Below are 17,163 nucleotides of genomic sequence, written 5' to 3'. Positions count from 1 at the left end.
TACGTACATACATACGAGGTGCACAGTGACATATACGCCGCTCACATGAGATCATGAGAACACGAGAACATGAGAGAAAAAAAGAAGCCCAAGAAACCAAGCATTTCACCAAGTCCGGAACCTCATACCCTTCACGCCCCTGATGTCCCTCTTGCCCGACTTCCCCGTCGTGGCGAACCGCGCACTCCCACTCCCGCTGCTCAGCTGGTAGACGTTCAACTTGGCGCTACCGCCGCAGTTCTCTGTGGCGTTGCCGGTGCAGGTGACGGTGCAGTCGGCGTCACCGCCGGGAGAGAGGGCGGCGCCGTTGATGACGCCGGCGGCGTTGCAGAAGCACTGGTTGCTGTTCTCGACGCCCATCCAGGCGTAGCCCTTTGCGAAGCAAAAGGCCGCGCAGGCCTCGACCGTCAGCGTGGCGGACGTGGTGGCCGCGGAGCCCGTCCGGTCGGTGCTGCCCAGCGCGCGGGCGCCGTTGCCTTCGTTGTAGCACCCCACGTACCCGTACTGGGAACCGGGCTGGTTCGGCACGTTGACCGGGTTCGGGTTCGTCGGCTTGACGTACAGCGTGTTCTGGTACAGCGAGATGGCGTTGGACCCGCCACACACCTGGGTGCTGTTGCCGGCGCACTTCATGCTGCATTTGGTCGACACCAGGGGCGTGGAAGCAGGGTTCAGCGCGCTGCCCGCCAGACACTGCGACGCGAATTCCACGCCAAAGTACTGCAGGTTGAGCTGTTGGGCTTTCTGGGCGCAGAGATCGATCGTCATCGAGGCGCCCGCCGTGAAGAGCGCAGTCAAGGCCCGTGTCGGAGTCGTCTCGCTGTAGCAGCCCATCGAAGTGATGCCCGTGGCGGCGGGGACGGGGCTCGCAGTCGATGAGGGTGTGGTGTTTCCGCCGGTGCCGGTAGCTGTGCCGATTCCGCTTGCAGCAGGCGGTTGATAGTTTCCCAACGCCCAAACAGAGAGGCGAGAGCTTCCACCACAAAACTCGGTCTTGTCGCCTGAGCAGAAGGAGGAGCAGGCCGTCTGTGGGGCTATGGCGGTGCTGATGCTGCCGCCGCAGTAGCATTCTACCCAAGCTCAAGTCAGCCAAATGGGACTGCAAGCAGGAATGAATGAAAAAGTATCGGGCTTACCTTGACTGTACTCGGTGCCAAAGAACGCAGAGTTGGTCTTTGAGCAGAACGCGGCACAAAGCTCCAGGGTCATACCGGTGCTGTTCGAGAAAGACGATCCCGTCAAGGCTCGACCTCCTACTCCCTCCATGTAACAGCCTTGGTACGTCGCATTTCCGCCGCCAGGGACAGACATCACGGTCGACCCGGGAACAGGGGCAGGCTTGATTGCAGGTCCCGAGTACGTGGTGTCGTTCCATATCTGCATCAGACTCTGTCCGCCGCAATACTCGAACTGATTGCCAGTGCAAACCATGTAATTCTGCTGTGAACAGTTGAGTGGGCTCTGCAGAGGCTGCGTCAACGAGCTAGCGCAATAGCACTGAGAAGAGTACTCCATTCCGGCCATAAAATAGCCGTTTTGCTTGCAGAAAGCCGTGCAGCTCTCGATGGACATGTTGGTTTGACTGCTGTAGCTCAAACCGGCGAGCGGCCGAGGTGCACTTGCGTCGAGAGCACATCCCATGTACTGCCAGCTTCCCACCTTTTGACCCGGAATGGCGACGGATCGGTTCCTCCAGTCTTGGTTGGGGATATAGTTGAGCGCTGGTTGGACAGGGCAGATATTTTGAGTGGCACGTAGAGGACCACCTGTGGGAGGGTTGCAACCCGGAAGCACCTTTAGGAGGCCGTGGACCGTCTCATTGACAAAGGGAGCCTGTTCAGGACAATTCTGGCTGAAATACGGGTCCACGGAGGCTTGCAGTGGTGGACACAGACCAATCTGGCCGTTATTGACGGCGTTGGGACCCATGCACTGGTCGATGGCGGAGTCTAAAACGTCGACGTCCCAGCCGTTCAAAAAATCGGCGTGGAAGCCATAACCCGTCGTGTCACCTTGGGAGAAGACAAACATCCCACCTTTAGATTGGTCGACGCTGTTCACGGAATAGATGACCTCGAAGAACAAGTGGGGGAGTAGCTTTGGGTGAGTAGGCGGGCAGATGCCATTGTCCATGCCAGAGAGATACGCCACATGGCTTTGATCAGTCTTGTAAAGGTTGACGCCATCCCAGCAGCTTTGGAAGTGTACCTGGGCGCGAAGACCTGAGGAACATTGAGTGGATTTGAAGCCTGGAGTCTCTGGCTGGGGTCCACTGCTGTCCAGACAAGCATAGCTGATACGGTTGGAAACCGGAGTACCGCCATAGGTCCTGTTTCCATAGGTCAGGGTGACGGGGTCGAACGATCGAGCTGCAGCATCGCCAGAAAGCATGCGGAAGCCAGGTGGGAAAGGAACCATGTTGGCTACATCCACGCCACGATCCAAATAGTACACGACTGTCCCGTCATGTGGGACTTCCTCGAATGAACCGTTGCGGTGTCTGAAGTACAGATTCGGTGTCCAATAGGCGCTCTTGTCTTTCTGAACGCTGCAAGACGTGCAGTAAGCGGCTTGAAGGCTGTCAAATGTCGACGTCGTGTTGATATCTACTCGCAGTCAGTTGAGGTGCATCCCCACAGGCCTTCACAAGCCAACACTTACTGTTTGGTCCAGCAATGGTATGACAGTGACCGGAAATCCCGCCGGGGTTGACGATCGGGTCGACTCTGCCTACCTGAACCGTGCCACACACCATTCGCCAGAAGGCAGAGACATGGCCAAAGGTCAAGCTGAGCACGATGGCGAAAAGGGCGCCTTGAATGTTCCTCATCTTGATCGCGTACGAGAGAACCTTACGCAGCAAGGAGGGGGGCCAGTCTGAAAGGGTCGAAGCAAACGACGGGGGCGAAGAGCATCGTTTTGTCCCTACGATTCATGGGCAAAGGACGCAAAGAAGCTTTCTGACTGCTTTGAGCTGTATCTTCTGCCGCAATGGGCAAGCTTCAAGCACCAATTGGTTTGATGAAAATGAGGGAATCATGGAGACAGCCTATGGGGGAATCACGGCTGGATCGCATGCAGTGATCCGAGGGACAAAAACAAAGACGCGAGGGAGAGAATTTGCATGCAGCGGTACGCACGTGGTCGTAAAACTGCACGATGGACAATGAGGTCCGAGAAAGGCTTTGTTTGCTGGGCGAGATCTGGACCGTGTGACTGGCATTGTAAAGGAAATGACTTGCAAGGAGAGTTGGTTGGCACTGGTCTGCGTAAGCTGGTGGAGAAGCATGCTAGATTTATTGAGAAGATCTGGTGGTTCCTCCTTGATGAAAACAGAAGGCAAAGAGATCATGGCAGAATAACTTCAGAAGGGGATGGGAGTCTAGATGAAGTCGAGGAATGTACAGCCTCGTGGAAATGGCAGGGCACAGACAGTCACGTGAGTCAATAAGGCTACGCTTTCCCTTTTTACATCTAGCGCGTTATAGACGCGTAGTCACCACGCGTCGGACTGCTTGTGACTGCTGTGGCTGCTCTAGATCGCCAGTTCACATCAGCCCGGATCAGCCAATTTCCCTGGAAGCTCATCCCTGAAATTGAGGACCCTTCTAGGCTCGAATTGATGCGAACGCTCGTGCTTGGAACGGGCAAAGCTTGAGGCATTTATGAGGGGCTTCCATCACTTTACTGGCCACATACTGCCACGCTTTTGACCAGCTTTCTCGATAACAAATTCTCCGACGCCAATCGATAATTTTATCAGTAGCTTACCAAGTAGGTAGGCTGGTAGGTCAGTGCATGTTCGCCGGGAACTACTGCTGCAGGACCGTTGAGAACCTACCTCGTCGGACGATGCATGCAGGATATGGGCCAAAAAGTCGGTGATGATCGGGGGAGAAGCACCTAGGTAGTCACTCACTCACCGTGATTCAGCTGTGAGATTGCAGGTAATAGATGCGATGGGCAGAACTACAAGTACCGAGTACATAAGAGTACGAGGTACAGAGGACATTCGAGTTGCTCGCATTCACATCCATCACATCCCCATCACTCTGGCCCTTGTACTCGTAGGCGAGATGACGCGTTTTGGCTAGCAGGACCAACTACCACTACCACTACCAAAGAGGGAAATAGCCTGATGCTGGGACTCTACTTGTACGAGTAGGGAAGGGGTGTGCTAGTTCTTTGGCCTTGAGTTGGTTGTCTCTGTTGGAGCTGCTCTGCTGCTCTGCTCGTTTTCAACGGCGGCGTGTCTTGGTTCTCACTGGTTCTTCAGGTAGGCACCGAGCTAGGTACTGAGCTAGGCGTTTAGGGAGAGTCCAGGTGCTTAATTAAAAAAAATTGGGTGTCTTGGGTGTCCACAGCTTCGACTGGTGCATGGCTTCGAGGGTCTTGGTGGCTTGTTGCCCATGCATCCTGCGGCCTGCGACGGGCCTTTTCTTCCCGGCGCCTCTCGCAGATCCTCCTCCTCCCTCTTCCAATCCCCTCCCAGACCTGCATCCTGCATCCTCTACCTGCTGCTCGCACAGACCTCCGGTCTCCGTCTCACACACATCTCAGCAACAATCCCTCTATACATCCCTGCCCTTTCCATTCTCAGTACAACAACCTCCTCTCAAGCTTCAGACCATATCTGCGAATACATGCGCCCACTTTTCCCGTCTTGATCGCTGGCCTGCACGTCGCTGGAAGTCCTGGCGCATATCCTCGACCTCTCTTTGCGCATTCCACTTTACCTCGCTGCGCACACTGCGCATTGACCATGCTGCTCCCATCCGCGTTCTCGTGCGATGGCGGCATGCAGTCCCAGTCAAGACTTCAAAGACCGAAGCTGCCATCCTTCGGCGCATATGAACCCCAGAGCTCTACAAATGCGCGCCCGAGCCCACTGTCTTCGAGTTGTCGCGCCCTCCAGGCCATTCTCGGAGCGCCTGGCGCAATCCAGCACGCACGAGCGACTCAGCCGGTGGAGTTGGGGAATCCCTTCGCGCTCATTGAAGAGAGCGCTCCCAAAGAAGCACAAATACCGCCTCCCAGACGCGCGAATAAGCGACGGCGCAGTGATTTTGAAGAGGACATGATCCCCGCTCCATCTACAGATGTAATCATGCAAGATTGTCAACGGACACCGCAACCAATTCGAACTCCTAAAAGGCGACGAAAGGTCCCCCTGTCCATGCCCATGGGTCTTTCAGCGGATGACTTCAGGGCGCTGGAGACACCCCAGGACGAGGTAGAGCTCGACATGCCCGCAGTCAGCCCTCACAACCACGTACCCTCAGACCAAGATTCGGCCTACGGGTCATCTCCATCGGTGGACGACGCAGACTGGACCGAAGACGATGACCGAGTGCTGGTAGAGACAGTGCTCGAAAAGCTCAAACTGTCAAAACGCGATTGGAATGACTGCGCAAGGAAACTGGGCAAGGACAGAGACAGCCTTGGGAGAAGGTGGAGCTTGCTAGTGGGAGAGGGCAATGTCGGCTTGAGGAGAGGTGGTAGAGTCTCGAGGACAAATTTGGACATTTCGAGTTGGTGACGGCTCCTGCTGGCATTGATTGGCAGTTGCTGTGGCCAAACGCTGCTTGCTTTGTATAAACATCCCTTTTCCAGCTCCAGCGAACTGGCATTAGATAGGTCTTCAACTGAGATACATTGCCTCAGTTCATAGACTCCCTTAAGTATTTCTCCTGCTTTTCGTATCCGGGACTTTCAATGCCCCTCCAAACGTCCCACAGTGCAGCTTCCTAGAGATCTCGCGAACTTGCAAAGTGTAACTCCAGGCGGGGGAGGGAGGGGGGATCGAAGGCATCGGTCGACATCCTGTCCGGGTAGACTGGTCAATGGATATAGAATGATGGTGGTGTTTTCCATCTCCCCGCCATTCCCTTCAATTACGCCGGACAAGTTGCTGCCGGCCGTGCAGAACAATTGCTTTGGTTGTCCAAACTTTGCTGACGCCATGCTTGTTCTCGTTCGGAGCAATCCTGGGAATTGTGGTAGTTGCTTTCGATAGGGATGCCTGGGAACAAACTCGACACTCATCAAAATCGAATTTCATAGCTGCCAGCTTTCGTCATGTAGCGAACCCATTTCACGCTGCTGTAGTTGTTCTTCTCAAAGACCTTCAGGTAACGCACCAGTAACCCAGAGCTCGTAAACATGAGTAAGGAAAAGGTCATGCTCAGGGGAGGGCGCGACCATGCCTTTTGGTTCGTCATGCTGGTGAGGTGGGCTTCGGCACTGAGCACGAATTCGCTGCCGCCGACAAACCGGGCAATCTTCCACACAATGCAGTTGTTTTCTGGTTCGTACTTGGCTTTTCCTTGCGTGGTCCGTTCTGTGATGTTGGCAGTGTTGAGTGGAGTAGGTATCCTGACTATCACATTGGTGGCGAACAGTTTGCTGCCATAATTGGCCTTGACGGCAATGCTGTATTCGACCTTTGTGGTGCCGACCTCGCGAACAATTGCGTGGACCTTGAACGGCAGATTGACATTCTCGACAGCTCGGTAGCGCATCAGTTCGAACTCTCCATCTGGCGGCACAAAGGATATGGTCCGGTCCGTCTCGAATTTGCCGAGTTGGACACATTGGTGGAATTGGCAGTCTTCCAACGTGACAGAGCCAGCAGCTGCCCGTGTAGCCTTTCGTCTTCCTTCTTGGTTCCCGATGGGACCGTCTATTCCATGCGCAACCTGACCCACCATCAACTGATCATTCAGCCCGAATTTGCACTCCGGTGTTCCACTGAGGTATGCTCTCATAACAATCTGACCAGTGACATCCGCCCGAAGGACGGTTCCCGTAGCACTCATCAGCAGGTTCACATCCTCGATGACATCCACAAAGGCTTCATTCTTGCGGTATTTAATGTCTCCTCTCCTCCATGACTGAGCGCCGGTGGCCTGCATCGTAATCTTGGACGTATCGCTCGGGGGTGCCGAGACCGATCGAATGGCAGAAGAGATGTTGTCTGGCGTAATGTACATTTTGAGGACATCTATATCAGTGTTTTGAGGGTAGCCAAAGTCTAGGATTTCTGATAACAGATGTCAGCCACAACTTCTCGAGGTGCCAGGCCCTCCTCTCACCATCAAGGAGCTCGTATATGAGGACAAAATTGTTCTTGACCGCTTCTTCATCGAATTTGCCAAAGTATTGCTTCCCCAGGGCGATAAATTTGTACACAAACTCGAAAACAACGGCGGCATTGGCATTGCTCTTTGTGACTGCCACAAGGTATATGTTTTCATGCTTGACGTGGCTGAAAGTGGTTGATCCCAGGGTGAGAATGGGCGACCGCACTTGGGCATTAGAAATGACTTGAATGCGGAAGATGTCTGCGAGGCGAGGGCGGCAGTCGGGACGGAACGCTCTGAAGATGAGGTTCTCGCCTTTTTGATTGAAGAGGAGGATTCCGCTCAACATCTTGAACAACCTCTCCACGGCCACAGCGGCCGGTACAGAGACGTGGAAGTCACTTGGCTGACATGAAAAGAGTGTTTTGTTGGATACAGACCTCGGGACTGTCGAAGTTGTCAGATGTACCAAGTAAAACTGCGTGGCTGCACAATTGGGGGTCACGGCATTCCGGGGTATAATTTCTCCGAGGTACAAAAGGCCAGGTACTCGTACTCAGTCTATGCAAGGCTCTCATGAGCTATATATTATTACAATCGTCTATTTAAATCCCTGCTAGTCTAGTCATATCAAGTACTCCGCCTCCCACCACTCGTCAAATCATGATCGCTAGGTCTATTTCGTACAAAAGTGGGTTGCCGGCTTATTCTAGCACACATATGGAGGAGGAGCATAGATTGATTGCTCCTCAACGAGTCCTAGAAGTGGATCAAAACTGCGATGGCTGATCAAGGATTGTGGTTGAGCAGTGCGCAGAGCCACTGGGAGGTTGAAGTTCGCTGTGTACGGGCCTTTCAGAGAGTCATTTCCGATCACTTCAAACCTCATGGAGAGATCTAGTGTGTAACTGATTTTCAAGAGATCGGTAGAGATTGAAGGGGTCGAGATCGATTCCGGGAGCAGAAGCTCCAGCTCCATTGACGTGGTGTATTTTGATGTTTCGGTACTTGACTTGTAGAGAGGTGGTAATGTCATGGCAAACTTCTGAGTCGATGCTCGATCGCTGTGAATCGTTGATTCGACGGCCGAAGAACCGGTGGTGAATGTCCTCTTGGTAAACCAGCGAGCCGTAACCGAACAGCTAAGCGAGTCTTTCTCGAGTAATGCCTGTGCTTGTCGACGGGCGTGTGAGGGTAGGGCGACATTGACTGAGACTGGTACAGTGAGTCGCCGACAACCAGTGGAAGCTGTGGAGAAGTCGTTGACCGCACAGCCGACCAACTTTGGCATGTGCACAGCTACCTCAGGCTGCGACTGGGATCCGAGCAATCTGTTCAGTCGTAGCTGAGGCTTTGCAATCTGCTCAACGTGATCTGAGCGGCCGTCTGAAATCACCTCCACGTCCAGAGGTGTCAGACCCGAAGACACATCGACCGGGCAACTGATCCTCCGCACCACCTGATTCGTTTGCGATCGCAAGAACTCTGCTTCGAGCGTGTAGACCACTTGACAAGAACCTTCCAACAGTTCCCTGTTCGTCAGAGCAGTCACTTTCGTGAGATATGTGGTTCCAGACAGTGTCATCGACGGTACGAAGTCGGCGGAGAGACCGCGTCTGGAGGATGGAATCGGGCAGACGAAATCGAGATACTGTTCTTCGCTTCGTTCTCTAGATGCGGAATAGGCCGGTTTGAAGTCCAGGTTGGATTTGACAACGGACGTTGAAGGGATCTTGATAGGTCAAAGTCAGCCTGTGTATTCTTTCTTCCCGGGATGGATGCCGGAACCAACCTTTTCAACGGCTGCCTGTGAACCAATCTTGGTGTAGATGGCACCTTGCAATCGGATACGAACAGTTTCAAATGAGCCATCCTGGTTGAAGATGCTGATACGGCCATGGAGCCTCAGTCGAGACGGAGCATTGGCTTTATCGTCAACCATCATCCCTAGCCCCTCTGCGGCAGACACCCCCAAAACTCTTATCGTCGGCGTCGACATTTTTGTCAAGAAATCAATGGATTTATTGTTGAATGCTGAAAAATGTATAGGAAGAAGGCTGGCACTGTTTATGTATCTGTGACGGATCGGGCACGCACAGGGGTGGTTTCACAGTAACAGGGTCCAAAGGGTTTGTTTCAGATGGAAAGGGGGTTTTGGAAAAGGCGTCTGTTGATGCCCAAAGCCCCAAACTTACCGTGCTTGATCGCCTCACTTTATATTGACTCGCCGGACTGACTGACGCCCCAAGGCAACATGGCCGATCCCTGGTGAAAATGACGCCTCATGTCTCCATTGTTCTTCTGCAACGTGAGAAGAATAATAATAACTGGAATTCTTTCGGGGACAATGCCAAATCGACGGGGCGGGCACGCTAGGGGTTTCTGACTGGGTGGGCGGCTGATGTTTCTCGCGTGGAGTTCAAGGGTTTGTTGCCGTTCGGCGAGAAACGAGAAATGAGGCCATTTGGCGGGAAATTACCTTGTAGAGTAAGCGAGGGCGAGACGCCGAATCCGGGTATTTAGAGCGGCAAGCAGGCTTTGACACAGAGGCATTCTCGATTTAGACTGCCAAAGGCGGTAAGATCCTGCGCAATCGCTCCATACTTCCGAATTAAGCAGATGGCAACCTCATCAATCATGAACAATCAGATCTGGATCCCGAGTTGCTGTTTTTTTACAGCGCTGAGAGCCCGCGCATTCATTGAATCTGATTCATCCTTGGTGCATTCTTTCTTCATTGTGCTAATCTTCCATGTCAACACCAGCACAGGTAGGAAGTGCTCAATACTGACAGTCACGTGACTGGTGTCTCTTGGCATCTGGCCGATAATAGCTGATGCATCTCCCGCGTGCCCTCAACGCAATCAGTGATGGTCAAGACCAGTAAGTCAGCAGAGGCGCGAAACCCGCCGCAACGGAAGAATCGCCTTGAACACGCACGCCCGAAGAGCAGCGCAACGACAGCGACGGGGATACAGGTACAAACTCTAACGAAGAACACGTCTCCAAGTATCGGGGGGTGGGATGCGGCTTTCTCGGCGCTGATTCGGCCCAATGACGCAGAACAGAAGTTGCAATTAGCAGCACAAGTCAGCACACTAGCACTGTCAGTACTAGTTATGGACTAGGCTAATAGAAAATATGAAATACAAGTATGAAATAAAACCCCCATAGCAGATGAGAGATCTCCGACCGCCGAGGCCCCCGGGTCTGTTGAGTCTAGATGTCCCCTTTTTTGTTATACTTGTACATGCGTGAGAAATGAGGAAAGTTTCAGTATGGCTTCAAGAGATCCCAGCAATCATGCCCTCACGGCCCATCCCAAATAACGATAACGACGCTCAGATGAGGAAGAGTAGATTCAACAATTAATGCGCTAGGACTTTTCAAACCCTCCAGATAGTTGGTCATCAACGCCGTCACACGTGGTGCACAGGGTCATTTTGTGTCGCAAATACATTTTCCCGGAACCGCCTGACAGAAGCGTCATCAGGGAGCACGCAGGTCTCCCTGTTATCATCATCCGCCATTATCCAATTTCCCTTACAGTGTCGTCCTGCCATCCCCATTGCTCCTTCAACTCTTTAATCCGGTGAGCCGTCGGACAACCAGTCTCCTTGGCAATGTTGTCCAGTAATTCCAAGACAACAGTCCGGTCCTCTTTCTCCTCAAAGCATGATCCGGCCAGGTAGAGCGAGTGCACCATTTGCCTGCTGACTGCCGGTGGAGGCTTCCCAAGCGCGATGCCGCAGATCTGTCGACTGTGATGCTCCGACTCTTCGGCTACCTGGCGAAACATTCGAAGCCTGTTTGCGGGGTGTCTCGCGTCTTGGTCGTCGACGGGTTGGTTCAACAGGAGAAGGATTTGTGCAAAGTGATATAGTTGAAGAGCAGCAGCACACATGGGCACACTGAAAAAGAGTCTTGCGAAGCGTGGTCTGCCATCGGGCAAGAGGTCCGAAGGTTGCTGGGCGCCTGCAGCCGCAATCGCATATGGTTGAAAGGTGAATGGCAGGTTGTCGTACCAGTCTTCGAGTTGTCGCCGCAGTTGCTTCCACCGCGCAATCCGTGGCTGCGTCCCCCCTGGTGTACCCGGTTCAGAAGCAGCTTTAGCATTCGTTCCAGGACTGTCAAACACTCGGGGAGTGCCACTCAAACTCGGTGCGGCGTCTTCTTGCGGTGCAATAAAATTCATGGTCCTCAACACTATCCAGATCAAAGTGCAAGACACCAGGTCTTCTCGATCACCAGGCTGATATGTCACAACTGCGTTGATCGGAGTCGATGGATCATTGTAGTTGAGCGTTCCGTCGTCCATTACAGGCAAGCCCGCCGCTTTCCACATGGTCAAGTTGTCCGGATCCAGCCGCGTCTTGGAGTGATTCACGTACGCGGCGAGATAATCTGCTCGAGCAAAGTTCCAGAAAGCCGCTCGGCCGGCTTTCATGGATATAAAGGGACTCGCGCGTGGACGAGGGACAGAAAGAGCGGCATGCGGGAGGATTTTGCTTTCCAGGAGCGCTTTGAAGCCATCAAGGTGCCTGGGGATAGTTAGAACAGGGGTTCTTTTCAAGACAGCTCCCAAAAGGACTTACTGTGACCAGTCGTCGGTAAAATTGTCGAGGGACTCATAAAGCGAGAAGACGGATATTGCAGCTACCAAAGCCTCCATGTCTGCTCCATCTGATGACTGTGTTCTGCTGATGCGTCGTCGTTTGTTGGGAGCGCCGAGCGCAGCGTTATTGCTCGGCTCCGATAGAGTCCGTGGGTCGTTGTACCTCGATGCATGTCCCGTAAGCCCTTCCTTGTTCGTGTCGCTCAGCCAACGCTGCAGAAAGATTCGCAGGTATGAAATTCCCCGATCATAGTAGTTGGCGGCCTTGTAGAACCAGTCCGTGTGCTGCAAAGCGCCGTCTTCCCCGATAAATGGTAATAGATGCTGCAAATCTTCCAATGGCGAGTGATTTGCCATCATCTGCCCGATTTGGTTCGCTGCCACTGCAGCCATTGCAGACCTGAGCATTACGTTCTGAACGGCTTTCAGAGGGACTATTCTGCTAAAATAGTTGTCGAGGTCGAAGAGATCCATCCTGCGAGTTGTTAGAGCTGGATTACAGACCGCCACTGTGACTTACGATGGTGAAACTGATTGTACAAAGTGTCGCGTCAGACAAGCCAACTCGGTTGTCCTCTCGTGCAGATATTTTTGACTGTACTCTGGGCGGCTGCTGCGAGTTCCTTCCGAGCTATAGTCATGTAATTGTCAGCTGTCTGGGCTCCAACAAAGACAAAGAGACGCAAGATATAGCCGGAATGAACTCTGCATTACCGGATTTGAGAACAACTTACCCATCATAAACTGATGATCGGCCACTAATCGAAGCAAAATCACTCGTCAAGAAATCGTCGTCGGATTCAGGAACATTATTGTCAGTCAAGATCACTGGTAGGCCGGGAATGAAACCACAGGCATTATTCCCCTTTGCGTAGTATGTTTCTATGTCCAGGTCGAAATAGTCCTCGCTAACGGAGGAGTCCAAATCTGAGGGTGCATACTGCGGCTTGCCATGAAGCAGTTTGGCGGTGGGATGTTCCTGGTGAGCATACTGCCCATAGTCAGGAAATTGAGGGGGCGTCGCCGCATATTGAAAAGTTGACGAAGTAGACGACGGAGGAGGGGCGCTGATGGCAGGCTGGGGAGGAGTATTGGGGAAAATATTGAAATCGGGACTCTGCTGATTGAGGAGTCCAAAGGCTGGGAATTGTATATTGGGGATCGAGGCTCGATCCGACACCCCTTGTATGCTTGGCAGGTTGGGGGCGGAAGAGATGGGAGGTGAGTTTACTTGAGAGATGCTTGGGATGTTGTGTATCGGTGGAAGATTGATTCGACGATCAGGCACTACCGCCGCCGTCGCCGCCGGGGCTCTGGGGGAATTCGAGACCACGATCCGCGAGAAATCCGGTGATTGAAAGTTTCCATCATATTTCCTTCGGACCTTAATACCCTCGTCCAGGAACTTTCGTTCCAGATCGTAGCCAGTGCATGGTCTCCCTAATTTCTCACAGCGCAAGCAGGCAGGAAGTCTCTTGTCACACTATATCTCTTGTGAGCAAGCCAAGCGGCGGAAAGCGGAACGAATGGAGAAGGGCGGATTCAACCAAGGCGCTGCGTACCTTGACCCGACGCTGTCTGCACGAGTTGCAGGCACGGTCGGCGTACTCGACACCTGGCGTGGTGGTATCCATACAGAGAAACGGCCCTTCTTGGAGCGCACTTCGCTGTCAGATTGCCTGAGATTGATTTTTTTGGTCGGATGAAGTTGGAATTAGGTGGCGTCGCCGGGCGTGGGTTGGGACGATCCACCTCGATAGCGGCTCTAGACCACAACCCTACGACATCCAGAGACAGGTCGCGCGAGACCCCTCGAATTGAGGTTGGGAGGGTCGATAAAATTGAGGATCAAGGCTCAGCCGGAGGAGTTTGGGGTGTTGTAGAAGAGAAAGAGAGGGCGAGATGGATTGCTCGGCGGGAGAAGACCGGGGAGGCTGAAAAGGGAAATATTCAGCGACCATGGCCAAGCCCTGACTAATGGCGTCTGGGTAATGTCTGGTTGGCTGTTGACGTGCGAGTTCTCGCTGTCTATTACTTTTATCAGACTAGCTTCTCACTCACCGGGCCAAGCGCTTCAACCCTCAGTCCGTCTCACGTGACCGTCATCCTAAAGTTTCTGCCGTTGACGCTGGTAACGCTGTCACTTAGCAGCTCAGCGCGTTGTGCGGTTCTCTCTCAGGCTGATAATAAGCGTCGCTCCATCTTCCGGTGCCGGCAGCTATTGTGTCTTGGGTAAAGAGGGGCACCAAAGTGATAAAAGTGGCCTGACTCGCCCTCGAACTCGCCCTCACCTCCCTCTTCTGGTTTTTTCCTCCTTCTGTTCCTTCTTCTGCGGCGTCGCCCATGTATCCCCAATTAGGCTAAATCACGGGCCCGTATCGTCCCCTCTAACCTTGGGCGCTTCGCAATGTCGCCAATGTCGTCCATCACTGTGCAAAGGGTCGGTAATCAAGCTTCCTTCGCCGCCTCACTGGCGAGATCCGTCTAACCATGCCCTTGAATACCCCGTTGACGATCCAGCAGCTGTTCATCTATCCTGTCAAGTCGCTTCCGCCTGTTCAAGTGTCTTCTGTGGAGCTCACCAACGAGGGGCTGCGCTTTGACCGGTGTTTCGTCCTGGTGACTCCTCCAAAGGACGGCTCGAAGCTGGCAAAGTTCCTCACGATCAAGAAGCATTTCAAACTTGCACTCTTCAAGCCCACAATAGTACGTGTTGCGTCCACTCGCCTGCTGTGCAGGACGCACATGAGCTGACTGCGACCCTCTGCTCTTCGCAGGATGACAGCTGGACAAAACTGACAATCCATCACACCCGCGCCACTCCGTCATCTTCAATCACCGTTCCGCTGACACCATCGCCTCTATCTCTACTGGCAAATAAGACGTTTGAAGTCAGCATCTTTGGCACAACCGCGATAGGCATTGATCTAGGGGACGAGCCGGCGGCCTTCTTCTCCAAACACCTCGATCAGGACGTCCGTCTGCTGTCTATCGGAGGAACTGGGCGTCGCGAAATTCCTGGGGCAGCATATATCCCCAGCCAACGGAGTGCGCTGTCTCTAGCTCTCCAGGAGGGCTTACAACCACAGCGCATCCGATTTGCCGATGCTGCCCCGTTACTCATTACCTCTACAGCTTCGGAGCAAGACGCGCGCTCCCGCCTCCCTCCCGAGTATCAATACGAGGATGTGATACTCCGTTTCCGACCTAATATCCATATCGATGTCAAGGGTCAACTGCCACCCTATGACGAGGACAACTGGTCTTCGCTCTTGGTTCGATCGCAGTCGGACGAGGCCCAGGAAGTCACCATCAAGTGCATCTTTAGGACAGTCCGCTGCCTCAGCCTGAACGCAGACCCTGAAACCGGGGAAATGATCCACCGGGACCGACAGCTCTATGGTCTATTGGCCAGCGACAGGAGGGTCAACGACAAGTTTCCTCGTAAGTACATACGCATTTTTGTTCCTAATCGTAATCCATCTCTATAGGGTGGTTATTCTGACTCTCAGGCACAGATAAGCCCGTCTTCGGTCAATATGCCTTTGCAGGTCCCTCGGGTGCCATTCTGCGGACTGGAGACATAGTCTATGTGACTGAAAGGAACCAGCGAAGCTAGAACTTGGCCCATGATTGCTGTTCAGGGTGTGCAAGTTCAAAGCCAAACAAATGGCCAAAGCCAGCCGAGCTCCAGAGACCGAAAGCCAGAGACGGAGTTATAGGAGCCCTGGCACCGAAGCACAGAGGCCGCTGCGAACAAGACAGGCATCGCTCAGTCGAATGTTCCTTTTACGGCAGATATCCGCGGCCATCGGTAAAGGTCCAAACCACGTACTCCGTCGAGCGAGCCACTACACGGCTTCCATGGCAACCAAGAAGGCTTCCGACATTTGGATAGTAATGCTTGGGATTTATCTTCCGACCCCTGCATATTTCAACCAAACGGCGTCTCTGGTCTCCAACTACCCTGTCCCTGGCGCCACCTCTGCTCCTTCTCCTTGTCAAATCTCCAACAGCCGTTTGTTCCTCGCAAACGATCCGCCTCGACATCGTCGAGTTGATTGAAGAGGTCTTCCACCACGTCATCCTCATCAGATGCACCATCACAACGGTTGAAAAACATGGTCTCCCATCTCTTGCCCTGTTTCTGCTCGAGCTTCCTCAGGTGGCGTTGGGCATTCTCCAGCTTCGACTTCTCCGTCACGACAGCATGATGGTCCGTCCGTCTAATGGCTTCAAAAGTTGGACCCCATGCGCGTCTCGATTCCCAAGGTGACTGCTCCTCCAGCGGCTTCATTACCATGGGGGCAGGCTGATTTTGCGGGTCTGCAAGGTCAAAGACGTCGATCTCCTTTCCTTCCGAGTTATAAATCGAGAATTTGGAACTCCAGCTGCCCGATACGGTGAAGATGGGTTTCTTCTGAGAGTCAACAGTCCGGTATATGGAAGCTTCGAAACAGTTGCGCTGCCCACCCCACATCTTCTTTCCCACGAACCGCATCTCGGCCGTGTACCCACTGGAACTGATGATGCGATAGGTGTCGTTGAGTTCTGGCCAGGGAACGCCAGTGAGCACGCTTCGAGCACAGACGTCAGGCAAGGGTAGAAGATAAGTCTCGTTATACTTGTCAACCTTAAAGAGAGCGTGACCAGATTGACGAATCATGACTGAAGTGCCAGATAGCGTGGTGTGCTGGGTTGAATACGCTTCGGCGTGGACGCCGTGGTCATCGGCTGAAATATAGGCGGCTGTCGTGGGTGGATGATGGGATACCTGTTCGCTGATAACTCTGACTGTCGATGGCGAGGCTTTCTCTTGGGTCAAATCATGGTCGCTGAATTCGCAAAAGAACAGCTCGCCAAGAAAGGGGTTGAGAGGCTTCTTTAGTCCTTCCTTGACGGTGCGGCCGACATAGTACTGCCTTTGGAGGGAAGCGAGGTACAGTTTCAAGACCAAGAGCATGCGTCTCTCTGCCAAAGCTTCATGGGCGGGGGCGGTGAATAATGTCGGTCGTTCTGCCCAGTATGCAGGAAACTCTGTGAGAGAAGATGGTGCTAGGATGAAAGGCGGAGCGGTAATGTGTGAGATGTCACCACTGACCGTGGCAAGGAACTGTGTTTTGTCATTATGAGCGAGGCAGCTCCAGGAGAAGAGAGGCGGATTCTCACTTACAGATATAAAATCCTTGAGGGCACCGAGGTGACCCAGCCTGGCGACCATGGTTGTTTTGTTAGAGTGATCTATCGTATGTGGTGCTTTGGAAGGGTGTAAAATGCTTAGGACGAGGACGTCGACAAGGATAAGGGCCGTGGGGTAGAATAATATATCAAGAAAACTGTACGGGGTATCACAAATAGGAAAGTAATGGAAAAGGAAGCAGACCCTTGTACCGAGTATGCAAGGAATAATAATGGTTGGGAGAAGTTATTTTGTTGGAAGGAGAAGATGGACCAAGAGGAATAAGA

At 53.1% G+C, this 17,163-nt stretch overlaps 7 protein-coding genes across 7 annotated transcripts; 2 read left to right on the top strand and 5 right to left on the bottom strand.

Moving 5' to 3' along the window:
* Positions 1 to 105: 105 nt before the first annotated feature.
* AYO20_04655 (hypothetical protein) lies at positions 106 to 2,830 on the bottom strand (the record flags this gene model as incomplete). Its single annotated transcript, XM_022642951.1, has 3 exons — positions 106 to 1,070; positions 1,137 to 2,606; positions 2,662 to 2,830. 3 exons carry the CDS (start codon positions 2,828 to 2,830, stop codon positions 106 to 108), a joined length of 2,604 nt encoding a protein of 867 aa, XP_022501006.1.
* Positions 2,831 to 4,762: 1,932 nt separating this feature from the next.
* On the top strand, positions 4,763 to 5,539 carry AYO20_04654 (hypothetical protein; the record flags this gene model as incomplete). The annotated part of the gene is made up of 1 exon (XM_022642950.1): positions 4,763 to 5,539. One exon carries the CDS (start codon positions 4,763 to 4,765, stop codon positions 5,537 to 5,539), a length of 777 nt encoding a protein of 258 aa, XP_022501005.1.
* A 505-nt stretch (positions 5,540 to 6,044) lies between these two features.
* Positions 6,045 to 7,431, bottom strand: AYO20_04653 (hypothetical protein; the record flags this gene model as incomplete). The annotated part of the gene is made up of 2 exons (XM_022642949.1): positions 6,045 to 7,042; positions 7,095 to 7,431. The coding sequence occupies 2 exons, from the start codon at positions 7,429 to 7,431 to the stop codon at positions 6,045 to 6,047; spliced, it is 1,335 nt and encodes a 444-aa protein (XP_022501004.1).
* A 360-nt stretch (positions 7,432 to 7,791) lies between these two features.
* Positions 7,792 to 9,081, bottom strand: AYO20_04652 (hypothetical protein; the record flags this gene model as incomplete). Its single annotated transcript, XM_022642948.1, has 2 exons — positions 7,792 to 8,814; positions 8,875 to 9,081. The coding sequence occupies 2 exons, from the start codon at positions 9,079 to 9,081 to the stop codon at positions 7,792 to 7,794; spliced, it is 1,230 nt and encodes a 409-aa protein (XP_022501003.1).
* A 1,530-nt stretch (positions 9,082 to 10,611) lies between these two features.
* On the bottom strand, positions 10,612 to 13,331 carry AYO20_04651 (hypothetical protein; the record flags this gene model as incomplete). The annotated part of the gene is made up of 5 exons (XM_022642947.1): positions 10,612 to 11,623; positions 11,678 to 12,172; positions 12,218 to 12,328; positions 12,432 to 13,180; positions 13,260 to 13,331. 5 exons carry the CDS (start codon positions 13,329 to 13,331, stop codon positions 10,612 to 10,614), a joined length of 2,439 nt encoding a protein of 812 aa, XP_022501002.1.
* An 856-nt stretch (positions 13,332 to 14,187) lies between these two features.
* On the top strand, positions 14,188 to 15,316 carry AYO20_04650 (hypothetical protein; the record flags this gene model as incomplete). The annotated part of the gene is made up of 3 exons (XM_022642946.1): positions 14,188 to 14,403; positions 14,475 to 15,141; positions 15,216 to 15,316. The coding sequence occupies 3 exons, from the start codon at positions 14,188 to 14,190 to the stop codon at positions 15,314 to 15,316; spliced, it is 984 nt and encodes a 327-aa protein (XP_022501001.1).
* A 315-nt stretch (positions 15,317 to 15,631) lies between these two features.
* AYO20_04649 (hypothetical protein) lies at positions 15,632 to 16,918 on the bottom strand (the record flags this gene model as incomplete). The annotated part of the gene is made up of 2 exons (XM_022642945.1): positions 15,632 to 16,810; positions 16,871 to 16,918. 2 exons carry the CDS (start codon positions 16,916 to 16,918, stop codon positions 15,632 to 15,634), a joined length of 1,227 nt encoding a protein of 408 aa, XP_022501000.1.
* Between the last annotated feature and the right edge of the window lie 245 nt (positions 16,919 to 17,163).

Source organism: Fonsecaea nubica (genome assembly GCF_001646965.1).
Source record: "Fonsecaea nubica strain CBS 269.64 chromosome Unknown Scaff25, whole genome shotgun sequence".
In the NCBI taxonomy this organism is placed as follows: Eukaryota; Fungi; Ascomycota; class Eurotiomycetes; order Chaetothyriales; family Herpotrichiellaceae; genus Fonsecaea; species Fonsecaea nubica.
This window is presented reverse-complemented; position numbering and strand designations above follow the sequence as displayed.